Raw genomic sequence first — 16,993 nt, 5'->3', positions numbered from 1 at the left:
GCGAGGTAGTTAACACCTCGCCACCGTGGCGAAATGTTAACGAAATCTGGGGGGAGTGATAGGGGTTAGCGCACTGCGCTATGAACCTGGCGACCCGCATTCGATTATTCCCAGCCACAGCCAACATCAGTAGGGAGAGAAATGTACACGCGCTCTCTCTCCCCACGCCTCACCCCCCCACCACCACCCCCAACTTCACCGACCCACACTGATCAACGTTGTGCAGAATCGTCAGACAAACTCGAACGTAGAGAGCCCACGTCTTCATCCAGCAGCGCATCGACAAAGGAGCTGCAAATTATTATTATCATCATTATTATCAATATCGTCCAACAATGGAGTAAATGTGCACCTTGCACAGTGTTGCAGTTGTGGAAGCGCGCGTCGGCACCATTTGTCACAATTGAAAAGGAGAAGAAAAACCCGTGGGCAGCTTTGCCCCACGCCATGTCTACCGCACCTCCAACCAAGACAATGAGTTGATGCCCATAATTGCGGATGACAACGGCACCTATTCACCAGGATAAGTGGTTCCTCATTTCCGTGGCCTATCTCTGTTTTGCAGACGGGCCGCGATTACGCACACAACCACTGTCATTACCAAAACGATTCATAGTTTCAAGATGAGATTTGCATTAATTACATTTGAACCTGGCGCACGGCACAACGTAATAATAATAATAATTTGCATTTGCAAAGGGGCATTATCATCCGTAGATTCCCAATGCACGCCATGTATGGACAGCAGGAGAAACCCTGCAGGGTAACCTGCCAGACCTGGGGAGTGAAGGCCAACTTAAAGAGTTTTCAAGACATGAAAATAAGAAATCAGATGCAATTCTTCAAACGATACATTTTTAGCGCACTTTACCAACAAATTTACTTCTCATGCACGCAATACAGAAGCGATGGTTCAGTGGTTAGCAGACTTTGCGATTAACTAGGACGACCCGAGTTGAGTTCCCAGTTATGGCGCCACTGTGGTGAGATATTAACTACCTCTCTTGGTATACAGGAGGTCGTGAGTTTCATCCCGAACCATGAACACCCTGTTTATTTGGAGTCTACGTGTCTCTCTCCCCATGGTCACGTGGATTTTTCTCCGGGCCGTCCGGTTTTTCCCTCCATATTTAGAAACGTGCATTTAGAGTTATCTGGCTGCTATAGATGTCCACTTGATAATCCACTTAGTTGAGCTATCATCTGCGGCCAGGTCGCCTCTGAAAAAAGAGCTATACAGTGTATACTCTTAAATAGTTCGCATCACTCCGATTGTCTTCATCACCAAAGGCAACGCGTTCCATAGTCTGAGAGCTGCACTGTCAAAAGCCCCATCACCCCAGGAACAGAGCCTTGGCCTCAAGAGTACTGAGAATAATACGATCGGAAGATCTCAGGGACATCGTTGGAGAATAAACATGCATCATTTCCTGCAGATATTGTGAGGCTAACCCATTGAGAGCCATGTAGGTCAGCAGTCAGCTCTTATAGTCCACTCGATACTTGACTGGCAGCCAATGCAGAGGCAATAGAACGAGGCGTGATGTTTGAAATGGTGTGCGCGTAATACACTGTGGGCCGCTGCATTCTGAACAAGCTGGAGTCTACCCAGCACCTTACTCGGGATCCCGAAGTTGGCTAGGGCACGTGTAGGGAGCCAGGGATTTTAAATAAGTTCAACCAATGAGAGGTGACCGCATGGCTCAGAGGTCAGGGTGCCGATTTGGCACCGCCGTGATCCTGGGTTCGAATACAGGCAGTTCAACTGTGGTTAAGCCGGCTTCTTAAATGCAGAGATCTCAGCCTAGTCACCAGTGAATGGACAACAAACCGTGACATGAAATTATATATGTCACTTATTTGGATAAGTTCCAGCACTATATTTTGAAAATATATCAGTTTCACTATTATGCGATAGACATTTGTTCTCAGTGGCAGAGCGAGTGGGAAAGCCCTGCCCCCTATTGTGCAGACCAGAGGGTGGCTGAATGAATCTTAGCGGTAGCCCTGTGACATCCGGTTCCGTGGGCTTGCACCGTTTTGTGAGTTCTGAATTAGGTTTCATGACACTGACAGCAAAATTGGGATGAAAGCGGGGAAAACACATATAACAGTTATAACAAGCAGAGTAAGATTTACCAACATGTATGTCGGGAGGCGGGAGGCGATGGCAACACTCAATCAATCAATATTTATTCTACGTGCCAATATCGGCGCCAGCGAAGTAGGCACCGGTGCACATTAGAGCAGAACGGGAACGGAACAGGAGTGCAGCACTCAGTGACACAGCGCAGACAGCTGCCACTTTGCAGCGGCGCTCCACTCAATTATTCTTTATTTATTTACGAGCGTGCTTCCCGGCGCTTTGCGAACGCAAATAAAGCGCGCTCGTGAATTACCGCGATGAGGAATGTCATTGTTGCGTTTCATATTCAAACCGACCGCCGCAGAGCGTCATGGCAATTTCCGCCCCGTAAACACGCGCCGCTCCCTAATTATATTTACGAGGTGCTCTATTAGAGAAATTGCTCTCCCGTTTTTAAAGGCTTCTTGTTGTTCTCTGGCAGGACGATTACACAAAAACACCAGAATAATATTTTATTATTATCATCATCATTGGTTTCATTAGTAATATTTAAATATATTTGTTATCAATTACAGGAGACTCTCCATTGTCTGCGCTAATGACTGGGAGGATGGCCGTGAATAACTTAAAATTACGGACAATCCAAACATAGAAATTTTCCACGGATCTCAATGCCAAAAATCACTAATACTGTATAGGTATACTACAGATCGACCGATCGATGCGCGTGCTCAGTGATAACACTTTCCTGCTCCCGCACAGAAGACTTTGCCCACTAAGTGGATAGCAGAGCCACGCCAATCAAAATCTAGCAAACTCCGCCCACTGTTGTAAAGATATGCAACTACTGTACTGTAGAGGTGATCACGTAGATTTCGAATTAAGCGCAGCAACATTTTTGGTCGGTTTAAGTACGTGACTTGTAATAAACATTTTAAAAAATGACAATGTATAACTGTTTTCGCTTATTAATTTGGCCTTAAGGGAAAATCCACGACTTATTAATTCATGTCAAAATCTCAGGTGTCTGGTTAATCAACAAATCGGATAAACCGCTCACGGAAAATCGAGAGTCTACTGAATAAAAAAACACTAATATATCATTTTAAATTAAAACATGGACATTATTTCAAATATATATTTTGCCCCAAAAATAAACTTTGACTTAATTTGCTGAACAAGTCACACATCGACATTCGATTTTGATCAATTATTCGGAAATTTTAAAAGTATACTTCAAGTGTCCTGCAGGTTTTCTAACCAGAGACACCAAAAGTCGGTGTCTACCTGCCTCCAACACGCAATGCGAAAGCGATCATCTCCACCGGTGGTTTCTCAGCAAATACTGGAAATTTCACGTTGCCATGGCAGGCACTCAGTCTTTCCATAGCAGGGTTGGCTACGTATGGGGCGAAAGTGGTTCAACATGAATATGTACACCGGAAGGGCACTTTGAACGTCTCACAAAGTGGCACCTCTATCGAACCGCGAGGTGTGATGACAGTCCATTCCTGACTGGGAGTTGAACTCCTTCCCTCGTGAGAATGTGAGTCGATTACTCGGACCGCAGCACCACCACATCACGCAGATTATTTAGACAACCATGATGTTTGTTTAAACAGACGAAATAAATATCCCCCAAAAAGCATTAACAGACTGTTTGGGCAAGTGCTGTTAGCGAGCACCTATGAAGGCCGGCACAGCACACGAGGGGGTGGGTGGCCAACACCACGCCCGGCTGCCTTTGTCTTCCCAGTGGTGGTGTTTACACACTCATTTGAAGCTGTCGGCCTAGGGGAGGCCTATAACGGTTCGGATAATCGTCACTGGTGTTGGCCATGAGAGGGAATCGAACTCGGGTTTCATAGTGCAGTGCGCTAACATGCTCACACACACACACACATTCTCACATACATGCTCACACACACAAACAAATGCTCACACACACACATGCTCACACACACATGCTCACACACACACACATGCTCACAAAGACATGCTCACACACACACACATGCTCACACACACACACGTGACTTGATGATGGGGCACGATGAAACGGCATTCCGCAAGGCCAATCTCTCCCCCACGTGTTTCTATGCTGTGGTTCTAGCATCGTGGGTCCCCGGCAAACTCAGGTTCGGGACACCGATCTCGCGCGAGTGGTTGTGCGGCGGGATGTATGTACGCAAATTATGTTGAACTTCTTTCGCACCGTACGTAGCCAACCGTGCCAATCGGAGGTGCGGGGAAGGACAATAAACTGAACGCAAAAAGACGTTCAAAAGAAATAAGTTTTCAATATAGATTTAAAAGTGTACAGCTCCAGTGGCTTCCTAATATCGGAAGGAAGAGCGTTCCAGACGGCCGCAGAATCGCATCTGAAAGTGCGCAATGCGGTGGCCGTCTTTGCTGACGAGATCAGCGAGGTTTTGTGGTTCATTTGCGTGTGGCACGAGGCCTTGCGCCTGTGCATGCGGCGTTCATCCGGCAAGTGCGTTCGTTTTCAGTGGTTATTATTATTCGTCTAAGTATTATGACGCTTGTCTTCCCAGGGAAGCCTCACTCAGTCTCGTGACTCCTTTTACCAGGAGGGACCTGCCAAGTTTTCGCGTGGAGGGAAAGCGACGATTGCTGCTACGGCGTATAATCCCATTCGAGAGTCATTTATTTCGGGTGATTAAAAAAAAAATGCGTCAAATGTTTGATCATGATTGTACTTCGGCGCACAATTGGCCTGTCCTTGTGAAGGACGTCAAGGGATCTTTGAAGTCCACCGTGAAGGAGACGGCACGTGTTCGCCTAACGAAACACCCGCAGCAGTGCTGGCACACTACGTTACGAACCCGCCCACCGGAGTTCAAATCCTACCCGCGGCCGACGTTCTAGCATTGGTGGCGAGCGATACTTGGGTCCGGGCCCACTGTGGTCCCTCCATCCGCGATCGACACGGCAAGAGCGGGGGCTTAATCCAGCAGTGGATTAACAAAGCGCCGCGAAGCACGAAGTCCCAACGGTTCTCCCTTTTTACCGCCGCGGCAAATTGTCGACCGCTGGCGCGAAGTGCGCACCTCCTCCGCGAGTGGTTGCTGTAACAACGGGCAGCAGATCCTGTCACCGTCGCTCGTCAGCGGGCGAGCGAGCGGGCGGGCGGGCGATCTGAGAGAGATCCCACAGCCTTTGGCAAGCCGCATCGACGGCAACGGTCGTTGCTATGCAATTCCTTCACAAAGGTTCACGCAGGGACAATCTACCCAAAAGTCCCCCTCCTCCTCTTCTCCCCTCACGCGCTTCCTCCATTGCCTCCTCCTCCTCATCCACCACCACCAACACCCACCCCTCTCCCTTCTTTCTTCTGCCCCATCCTCCCCTCCCTTGTACTGCTTGCCGCCCCCCCACACCCAGCTCGTCCGCCCCCCTCATCCCCAACGCATGCCACACCGAGATGAATAATTCATGCCGGTGCGAGTCTTGCATTGCGGCTCTGACATCTGCCTTGCGCGCAGCTTTGCATTTAGATACACGGCGCCCTCAACAGAGGGCCGCGCGCGCGAGCGATGCCTTCACTCGTGTCCCACGACGAACAAACGAAACGAGTCGAGGCGATTTCCTGACGTATCGAGCGTCGACTTGCCGCTCATTTTGCAAATGTTTATGACCCTTAAGCCGGTGATGGAAATTCTACCTCCTCACAAAGGTGGTTGCTCATTGCATCGACGACCCTCCGAGGAATGATGGGCTCAAGTTAACACCTGAATCAGGATTTGAACTCGCAACCTTCAGATTGCGAGCCTCTCGCGCCCTGCGCTTGAGGCTCAGGGCGAGGACTTGCTGCGGAGCGCTCAGCCCACGGTGCTCCGGCCACACCGCTCCTTGGTCACAGCACTCTGGTCACAGCGGTTTCGACCAAAGCTCCCGGGCTACAATGCCCCAGCTACAGCGCGCTGGCAACAGCGCGCCTGCCACATCGTTCCTTCTTTCTAGATTTGAAGTTTTCGTGACTGCAAGGATCCATACTTTTTGTTTTTTTCGGTAAAGGTTCCACCTGAAGACGGAGGCTTGTGTTGCTTCCGAAACGTCGTGATTTAATTTAGTTGTTTTCATTTTAATTTATTTTATTTTTTATCTACGTCACTTTAAATTTCGATTAAAAGCTTTCGTGACTGCAGGAATTCATCTTCTTGGTTCTTTCGGTAAAGTCACGTAGAAGGGAAATAATAAAATAATAAAAATAAAACATAATAAAATAATATAATAAATTGTATTTATTTATTATTTCCCTTCTACGTGACTTTACGTCACTTTACTGAAAAAAACAAAAAGCACAGCGTTCCGGCCGCAGCGCACCGACCACAGCGCGACGGCGCTGATCGTGCGAGCCGCGAGCAAAGCGAGCCGAGCGGCGTACGTGGACACGCGCCGACCCCGCGGGGCACGGGCGTCGCGCCCGAGAGTTCCAGAGCGTTCACCTCGGTGCTACACAATCACAAAATGAAATTCCAATTTCATTATCAGGGCAGCGCATTCATTCGCTCGCTTCCCTTTGAAAAAAAACCCGTAAAATTGTCGCCAGAGGTCAAGACAGCACGCGAATAATTGCAACTCCGGCGTGGTTCAGGCCCTTTGCTAACATCAGTGGCCAGAGAAGATTCAAACCGACTAGCTTCTCCAAACGCGCGATGACCAGCGTGGTGAGGTATTGGTCAAACAGCCCCCGTGACCAACACGGTCTGTGTGTGTCTGTGTGTGGGGGCAGTTCCCCATCGAGCAGTGGATTGCCGCAGAGCTGTATTCCATCATCATTATCATCATCATTATTTAAAACGTGACATTTTGCGACACGTGAAGCACGCGTGTTGTCCAGGTCCTCGCCAGCATCATGCTTTCGAGTTACAGGGTAACCGGTGCTGCTCGCAATTTCCGAGAGAGGAGAGGACAAGGCGCGCGCGTGTCACTGCCGTTGGAGAGCGTGTGGGGCATGCGTACGCGCATCGAGACGTAAATTCGCCGTGAATCACGAGGTCACCTGGCGCTCGACGCAGACACGTGCGCTTTCAAAAATCCCACGACGCCCGAAACGCGACGCATCCTCGCACCCAAATCAGCCCGCACGATAAATACGTTGAGTGGCGAATAGTTTACAGACCCCGTCGCCAATCCACCCGTGAATGAGGCCTCTCTCTCTCCTCTCTCTCCACACCACGTGGGTCGTGCGAGTTGTTGGCCATACTTCACCGTCGTTGTCACTGCAGATTTGTAAAGGGATTGGCTAAGGGGGAGGGTTGTACCAGCAAATGTTGTTGTTGTAGTATTCTTTACAAAATCCACTGCTGGACGGAGGCCTCATCGCACCGTGCCAAATCACGGTGGTGGTTTGACTTATTTCGGCCATACTTCACCACTGCGGTCAGTGCGGGGTTTGGCGAGTGGGGGGGAGGCGGTGTTCAGGACCTGTTTGGATATCGCTCGCCGCCACTGACGTTGGCCGTGGAACGGGAATCCAACTCGCGACGTCGCCGGGTTCGTTCGCAGCGCAGCGCACTATTCACTGCGTCAGCGCTGGCACGCGATCCGTGTTATGAATTCTTAGAATTTGCAACGCAGGCCCCCTGCCAGTTGACGGTGATGTCAAAGCAAACCGCGCGCTCGCAAACGCAACGCCCGCGTGGCAAGGAGTCGCAAAATGTTCGTGCTCAAGCGAAGAAAATTGCGAGCCAAGGAAGACGTAATGAAATATCAAGATTTAATAGTCGCGTTTCCTGAGTAATGGCGTGAACAAGAATATTAATAATTTGAAGGAATAATTTGTAAAATGTTAATGTCTCATCGGTGCTGGCTTTTCAATCTTCCCATAAAGGAGAAATCATCTTACTCTTTGTTTTTTTTTGGTAAAGTCACGTAGGTAATTTTTTTAAATGAAAAAACAACTAAATTAAATCACGACGTTTCGGAGGCAACGCAAGCTTCCGTCTTCAGGTGGAACCGTCACAGCAAAATTACTGTATCAAGTGAAGAGAGCTCTAAGAGACACGACATCTTATCCATCCGCAGTGCTGCGAACATCGCAGATCCCATTGTTTGCTCCTATTACCATCGCAGATCCTATTATTTGCGATGTTAGCCAGAAAATGTACTCCAATCCTCCACGAATAAATTGCGGATACGAGGATGAATTTCGACCAATAAACTCCTCATTACCACAATTGTTTGTTGCGGACGAAAGGCGGCTGTTCCTGAAAATCACGATTCGAAAAGCTTCAGATAATTACGAATTTGGAGAATAGGGTCACAAATAATAGGTGGGTTTTTTCGCAGACTTTAAAGCTCACACGGATGATAATAAAAACAAATATTTGTGTATAATAGGCAGGGCTTCTATGAGTCGCAGGTAATGGGGGTCACAGAAAAGAGGGATTTATCCTGTGATTATTTTGAAATGGACGCATACAGCACGGATAACAAGACGGCATTTGGTGGCGTATGTGAACCTCCGCTGCGCACGTTCATTTTTGCGAGATCGGCCGAACAAACATTACCCTCGTTCGGGGTTGCCAAAAAACCCAAGCGGAGCTCGAGTGAAAGCGAAACACGTAAATATAAACAACCAACAAACAAACCACGCCGCATGTCCCCTTTTCGACAGCTCTTCCAATGTGCTGATTGCATATTATCGGGCGATTTCAGAGCACCATTTGCAACACTGCCACAGCGAAAAGGGGGATAAGCTCGTCATTGAAAGCCTGTCAATGTCAGGCGGGCTCCGTTCCAGCCACTTATCTAAACAGTTTAGGCATTTCCACTGAATCCCAAGTGGTTCCCCATATAAATCAATAGCGTGGTGCCGGGAAGATGGGTGGGGGGGGAGCCATCTCACACACTGAACCTTTGCAGTGCACCAGAAGGAAAACCGTGGCTATTTCCAGACCAAATCACTCGGGAGGCGGGCATGGCGCATTCGCTCACTCGGGCGGTGGTGAGTTATTTGCTTTTTTAGGTGTTTTTTTTTTACACATTTGCCGAGAAATGGCCCAGCAGAGGCCCACAGCGTCAAATGGCCAGCAATAAATAGCAACGCCACGGTTGTAACGGCATAAAAGGTTGTTTTGTTTTTATTTCAGATAAGTAATAAGAGCTTGGTAAAAAGAGATGACAGGAGGGAGAATCAAAAGTCAAAAAGCAGCGCAAGGGGGAAGAAGCAGAAATAGAAGTGTTGTGACTGGCGGTGTGGGGAGTGAGCGAGTGGGTAAGTGAACGAGTGAGCGGATAAGTGGGGTAGCGGTGGCGAAGAGGTTAGCGCGCTGCGCTAAGAAGCCCCTCCGACCCGGGTTCAATTCCTCGCTCACGCCCAAATCCAGTGACGATTATCTGAACCCGTGCTGGGCCTCCCCTAGGTCTACTCAGCCTCAAATGAGTACCTGGTGCGGTGTGTAAACATCACCACTGGGGAGACAAACGCGGTCGGGCGTGATGCTAGCAAACCCACCCTCTCGTGTGCCGTGCTGTCCTTTTATAGGTGCTCGCTAACAGCACTTGCCCCAAAAGTGTGGTAAGGCTATACGGGGGATCTTTGTCTTTTGAGTATGTGTGTGGGTGAGTGGATGGATAGAGGGGGCTAAACTGGCGCTGCACGGGCTAGAAAGGAAATGGAGTGATGTGATACAAGAGGACGTGGAGTTAAGTGGACCTGCCGATGACTGGTACCAGCGGTGATGTCAAGATCAGCCTCTCTGGAGGAGGCCCGTTAAGGATGCTACTGGACAGTTGGAGGCCACTACTTAGTGGCGAATGGCGGTTGTTTTGAGTGAGTGTGTGGGGAGCAGTGGTGTAGCGGTTAGCTCACTGCGCTATGAACCCGGCGACCCGGGTTCGATTCCCGCTCACGGCCAACACCAGTGACGATTATCTGAACTGGTCCCGGGCCTCCCCGAGGTCGACTCAGCCTCAAATGAGTACCTGGTGCAGTGTGTAAACATCGCCAATTGGGAGACAAAGGCGGTCGGGCGTGGTGCTGGCCACCGACCCCCTCGTGTGTCGTTGCGGCCTTCATAGGTGCTCGCTAACAGCACTTGCCCCTACAGTCTGTTAAGGCTATACGGGAGATATTTGTCTTTGTGGGTGAGTGGGTGAGTGGGTGAGTGCATTGTTTAACCTGCAGTGTGGTGGTGGCTGAACACATCTTGAGTCCTCGAGTGAGGAGACAGAGAAATCAACCGAGCAATGTTCGCGGTGAACAGCAACGACGCTCGTAGCGATAGAACAGCGACGGGGAGGCGGAAGACCGCCGGCGGTGGCGAGATGTACAAGCGGAGCAAAACAAAACAACCCGAGCACGCGATTTGAAACGCTTAGGTCGCGCGAGCCGTCAGTGAAACGAAACTTGCAGGGCACCGACCCCCTCCCCCCCTGCCGACCTCCCGAGAACCGTCGTTTGCACGTTGCCACCGCCACCGCGCCGGAGGAGAGAGAGAGAAATAAAATGCAATGTGAAAGCATTTCACATTCAATTCCTCACCGCTGCACTTTTGTGCGCAAATATCTGGCGGGGGTGGATTACACAAGTGTCTAAAACTAAAGTAAACTATTTTGTTTTCTTTACCAGGTAAGACTGACTGAGCAATGTAGCTCTTTCTCAGAAGCGACCTGGCCACAAATGATAGTCCAGCAAAGTGGCTTTATCATGGAGAAATGTATAGCAGCCAAATACTCTAAGCGCGTGTTTCTAAATGTGGAGGGGAAAAAACGGAGGAAAAATCTACGCGTGCACGGGAAGAGAGACAAGCAAACTCCAAATATACAGCAGGCGTCAGGGTCGGGATCAAACCCACGACCTCCTGTATACCAGGCGAGGTAGTTGACATCTCCGAGCCACCGTGATGATGAAGGACATGCAAACTCAAAATATACAGCAGGTGTCAAGGTCGGGATCGAACTCACGACCTCCTGCATACCAGGCGAGGGAGTTAACATCTCCTAGCCACCGTGGCGAAAATATTCCTGCGGAGCTGGCGTGTGGGAGGACGCGACACCACATTCCTGGCAAGGGGTGGTATTGACAGCGCGCAGTTTCTCCGCGTCCCAGATGATGCCCCGTTCCACCCGCAGACGCCTCTTTTGCTTGGCCATCTTCGAGGCGCAAAGGCGGAGCACGGTGATTGCGAAGGCGGAAAGAGATCAGGTGACCATCGCGTCTTCATTTCAGGACGTACGGCTGCGTGCGCGCGAACGTATTTTCACATGTACCGTATACCAGCGTCGAAAAATTCCTGCTCACGCCGATCATAAATAATCTCTGTTTTAAACGTGCACACGAATGGGTTTGGTGAGGGTTGAAGAGATGCGCTCCTGCGATCCGCCAACTCTGATGCGAAATAACTAAGGTGGCAATATGCCTCCTCCTCTGATTTTTGTCTCTGCGCATAGTGTGCACGAGTAACCTTCACACATCCCATTGGTCGCACGGCCTCCTGGGAATACGTAATTTCAGCATTATTGTTTCGAGTTTAATTGCAGCAAACTCCTGGGGACGACGTCCATTGTCTCATCAGCAGAGTCATGCTTGCTTAACCCCAATGCTGCTGACCTATAAACCAGATTTATAGTCTCGGCAAGGACCCTCTCTCTTTGAGAAATGACCCAAGAATCCATGCACAAGGAACTCGTGGAAACCCGAGTATCGGGACTTAGTATGACTTCACCGATTGAAAAAAAAATCTACATTCTTTTCTCATTTCCGTGCCTCCGTCGCGGCTTCTTGCGCTCAATTATGGCACCTTTTACATGTCGCGTTGAGTCTCATTGTTGTGATCGGACATACGTAGGGCATATTGTAAAGCAGCGCTGCCATGTGTTAAGGGTGCAATGAGCCCCGCGTTCAGCAGCTCCGTTCGACCAGCCCACGCATTGCTGATGAAATCACCAAAGGGCATTCAGAGTTGAACACATCTCTAGTCAATCGACCACTGAATAAAAGAATCACCCATTCATGCGGTGGTTTGACCGTATTTCACCACATTTGGTCAGCGCGAATTGGTGAAGCAGAAACTTTCACTGGAGGCGCGCTCCATTTGTATTCGAGTGCACGTATGCCACATGTAACATGTAGGCTACTACATCAACTGCTCACAAAGCGGCATATATTGTACATCGTCACTTCTGAGTTACAAATGTGACTAGGAAACCGAGAAACAAAAACAAGAACCTAACGTCCCTCTGAAATCATCAGAATTTTATTTTAAAATCAGAATCTCGATTTAGACTGAAGGAGGAATACAATAAGCTATGAAGCTCTTGCTCACAGACGTCCAGTTTGGAGCAGGTCATCAAGTTGCAACAACAATAAAAAAAAACAATGGGAGTGCAAAGTATAGGAAAGTTAAGCAAGTCACTATAAAGAAATAAATATAAGTAGAAATTGCTAAGGTATATCAATTCCTGCCGATTTTTCAAGAATAAAATGCCAGCTTGGACAAGGCAGCAAAACAACAACAACAATAACAATAGTCCCAGACTACAGCAAGACAACACAGAGTCCCTAAACAAAACTGCAAGTTAAAATCGAGCTATCCATAGTACACGTGTATCGATAGTTGAAATAAAAGGTGGAGGCGCAGCCCCGCAATTGCTTGCTCACACCACTGCCGGCAGAAGGGCCTCTACTAGAGGAAGCTCTATAGAGTACAGGGGTTCCTCTACTTACGAACATTCGACTTACGAACTTTCAGAGATACGAACAAACTTGTCCGTATGTCCAGTTGCCCGTTCGGACCGAGAGTCGTAAGTTCAACTGCCGCGCAATTTGATGGCAGTGGTGGCATCTACATCAGCAGAACGTGAAGAACCAGTGACATCTCCATCTATAGGAGACTAGACAACGTCTAAAGCCACTTCCCTGTGTTTAGTGTACATGCCATAAAACATGTTTGGAATCTACAGGCATAAAGTTTGACTTACAAATAAATCGACTGACGAACAGACCTCTGGAACCTAACTCGTTCGTAAAGGAGAGGAGTCCCTGTATTTGGCCGAATTAAATCTTTGACGCTGGCCGCATATCTTGGAAGAGGTGGGAATAGCCACGCCCCACCACACGTGACCTGCTGACCTACCAAACATTTACGCAGCTGTGTGGACAGAGGCGTTCGGATAAATAACAAAAACACGTGCACAGTCATTTCAATGGAATTAAAACCGACGCCCTTTCCATTGCAAATCCAGCGCACGAACCATGAGAACCATGAGCACCTTGGCAGTCCCATTCTCACATTTGTGAAAATATTGAATTAAAAAAATATAAGCTAACCAGGTGGCCCTGCGAGCCGAACGTTGGAGAGCGGCAGCGTCGTGCTAAATCGCCTGTGATGGGCCCAGAGCACACATCAAGTCAAGAATGCAAATGCACGAGGCTCTCAGGACGATGGAACGATGCCGGGACGACTCCACACCAGTGCAGCTCTGCGCTGTCCCCCCCGCCACCACTGCCCATCTGTGCACCTGGGCTCAATTAGCCGGCAGCCAGGGTAGACAGCAGTCTAGCGGCTCGTGGGGCTTCCAGGGGAGTGGGATGACAGTCGAGCCACGTGCAGCGGGAGAGCAGGAGAAGCACAACGCTAAACGATTCGTTGGTGTGGATTCGTACGGCGGCGTCTCAAATTGCGACGACGTCTCAAGACACCGCGCAGAAACGGAGCGCGTTACGCGTCGCGTCTGGGGAGGTTTTGCCGGTCGCAGGCCGCGGAGAAAGGATAGGTCCCAAGCGTGGACTGAGAGTCGATGGCAAGATGGCTGGGCATTGCAGACCTCGGGGGGGGGGGGGGGAGGGGGGGGCAGCAGCAGAGGAGAATGAGTTGGCCCCTCATTCAGCGAAGGTTGACTGGAGACGAGGACGGAGATGCCTTGGTTGCTGGAGCGGAGATTGGATGGAGGGGGGGGGGTAGAGCGAGGTGAGATGGGGAGAGGTAGGCGAGTGGCGGGGAGGGCATTGGATTTATCTGAGAAGAGGAGGAGGGGGGGAGGTGGGTGGAGGTGAGTCTACTGAAGATTCCGAAGACGGATGATTGTGAGCTTGAAATCGATCCGGCATTCGATTGGGAGTCGGCGGAGCGATCTGAGCAACGGAATGAGTTGGTCTCGTTTACAGGGGAGGTGTTGTGGGATCATCTGGGGTTTGGAGATGAGCGCTTAGGGGAGGTGGGGCGAGGGTGGGCAGAGGAAGGAGCTGCAGTGGTCGAGTGCGGGGTTGTTGGTGAAGGCACTGGGATGAGGGATGTCCCGACAGGACAGCAGGCTGGGCGAGGCGATAACAGATGCGGGGGGAGAGGTTGTGCGACACACACATGCTCTGTACGTGTGTATGTTGGACTTCTCTCGCGCCGTACGTAGCCAACCGTGCTCATCGGAGGACGACAAACTGAACACAAAAAGCAGTTCTAAAGAAATGAGTTTTCAATGTAGATGATGTTTTAAAAGTGCACAGCTCCAATGGCTTCCTAATATCGGAAGGAAGAGCGTTCCAGGCGGCCGCAAAAGCGCATCTAAAAGCACGCGATGCGGTGACTGTATTTGTTCGATGGCTCGCCAAAAGTGTAGTGTATAGCGTAGTGTATAGTGTTTGGTGTAGTGTATAGTGGTGTATCGTGTAGTGTATAGTGTAGTGTATTGTGTTTAGTATATAGTGTAGTGTATAGTAATGTATCATGTAGTGTATTGTGTTTAGTATATAGTGTAGTGTATAGTAATGTATCATGCAGTGTATAGTGTGTAGTGTATAGTATGTAGTTTATAGTGTGTAGTATATAGTGTATCTTGTAGTGTATAGTAGTGTCGTGCATTGTAGTGCATAGTAGTGCAGAGTAGAACCCCTCTCAAAGACCACCGCTGTTAACGACTCATCGCTTAACGACGGGCCTCCATAAAGCCCAATATGTAGTGTATAGTGTAGTGTATAGTGTAGTGTATAGTGTAGTGTATAGTGTGTAGTGTATAGTGCAGTGTATCGTGTAGTGTATAGTGTAGCATAAAGCATAGTGTATAGCGTAGTGTATAATGTATCATGTGTAGTGTATAGTGTGTAGTGTATAGTGTAGTATAAAGCATAGTGTATAGCGTAGTGTATAATGTATCGTATGTAGTGTATAGTAGTATATAGTGTAGTGTATCGTGTGTAGTGTATAGTGTAGTGTATCGTGTAGTGTATAGTGTAGTATAAAACATAGTGTATGGCGTAGTGTATAATGTATAGTGTGTAGTGATAGTAGTATATAGTGTAGTATATAGTGTAGTATAAAGCATAGTGTATAGCGTAGTGTATAATATATAGTGTGTAGTGTATCGTGTAGTGTATAGTGTAGTTTAAAGCATAGTGTATAGCGTAGTGTATAATGTATAATGTGTAGTGTATAATAGTATATTGTGTAGTGTATAGTATGTAGTGTATAGTGTAGTGTATCGTGTGTAGTGTATAGTGTAGTATATAGTGTATAGTAGTATATAGTGTAGTGTATAGTGTATAGTAGTGTATAGTGTATAAAGCATCTGAAAGCGCTCGACGCGGCGACCATCTTTGTTCGACGGCCGGCCAAAAGCCGCCGCCGCTGCCATGACGACCGCAGTTCGCTCTCCCACCGCCGCTCACCTGGAGAGGTGAACGCGCTTCTCCGTGTACTGCCCCGTGCCGTGCACCGGGTCCTCGTATGGCTTGTTGTGCACCACCTCCACGCCCTCGCCCTTCTCGCTCTGCTCGTGGCTGTGCTTGCTGATCATGTAGAGCTGCCCGATGCGGTACTGCATGCCAGGGAGAGGAGTTGGGGGGGGCGCAAAGGGGGCCACATGACGGCTGTCATTAAACCGAGGTGTCCACTCCCCCCTTTGAGATCACAAGAGACGCACGCCGAGGCGTTCGCTTCGAGACAAAGGATGGGGGGGTGGGGTGGGAAATATTCATATACGGCCACCGTGTGCCGATTGATACAACGACGACAACAATGACGACCACAAGAAAAACCCTCACACGGCCGTAACTTGAATTAGGTGTCCGTTGCGAGCTATCGTCTCTCGGGGTTCTTTCTCAAAAATAAAATTTATATATGTATATAAAGGTACGAATCACGACTCTCACAAGGTTAAATTAATCATCCTCGACTGATGTTATATATTGTTAAATGTTAACTTCATCATTAAACCTCCGTTGCTAATACTAAAATATAATAATAGGGGTTTTCCCCTTTTTTTCTGGCAACAAAACTGAAACCCTTTTACAAAGATTCATGTCTGTATTAACAATAATACTTGCGATCAAAATGCAAAAAAACCACTGATAATACAGCATATGCATTGTCCTTCAAGCTGATTGGTCCACACCAGAGACGGCTTTCTTTTAAGCCTCGTCTCAATTGGTGCTAGACCAGAGGACGCCAAAACTTCACCTCAGCATCACCATCATCATCACCATCCATTTGATGTATTCTCCCGGTTATAAGGGCCTCTGGGAAAGTAAGACGCACTAACCGCTGCACTACCGCTCCCCACACACACACACACCACCGACCCGATATGAGACGCATCCGACAACTATAACCGGGAGAAAACGGTAAATCAATGTGCAGGACCGTTTTTTTGGGCAATCTGTGTGTGTTGAACTTCTTTCACACCGCACGTAGCCAACCGTGCTAATCGGAGGTGCGGGCAAAGGTTCCGTGATGCTACGGCGTCCTCATTAATTCGTTTGTCGCGTTGTTTAATCCAGTCTCAGTGCTGCTGCGGTTTGGCACTTGACTTGCAGCCTATTGGCTGCGTGAGGTGAAATCCCAATCAAGCTCAGTCCATCATCATCAACCCACTATGTCCAAAAATAAAATCGATTCTCACTGTGTGAAGTCAAGCAATGTTACATATAAGCCACGCATCCCTGAA

The 16,993-nt window shown here is 48.8% G+C and overlaps 1 protein-coding gene across 1 annotated transcript in view; it reads right to left on the bottom strand.

Annotated features, from left to right (window-relative positions):
- LOC144944594 (cytoplasmic phosphatidylinositol transfer protein 1-like) overlaps positions 1–16,993 on the bottom strand; it is a 185,176-nt gene that overhangs the window by 68,835 nt on the left and 99,348 nt on the right. The window contains 1 exon segment of the mRNA XM_078872889.1: positions 15,717–15,865. Coding sequence (XP_078729015.1) covers positions 15,717–15,865 — 149 coding nt within the window.

This window comes from Lampetra fluviatilis, chromosome 35 (genome assembly GCF_964198595.1).
Source record: "Lampetra fluviatilis chromosome 35, kcLamFluv1.1, whole genome shotgun sequence".
Taxonomy (NCBI): Eukaryota; Metazoa; Chordata; class Hyperoartia; order Petromyzontiformes; family Petromyzontidae; genus Lampetra; species Lampetra fluviatilis.
Note: the sequence above shows the minus strand (reverse complement) of the source record. Positions and strands in the feature narration are given on the sequence as shown.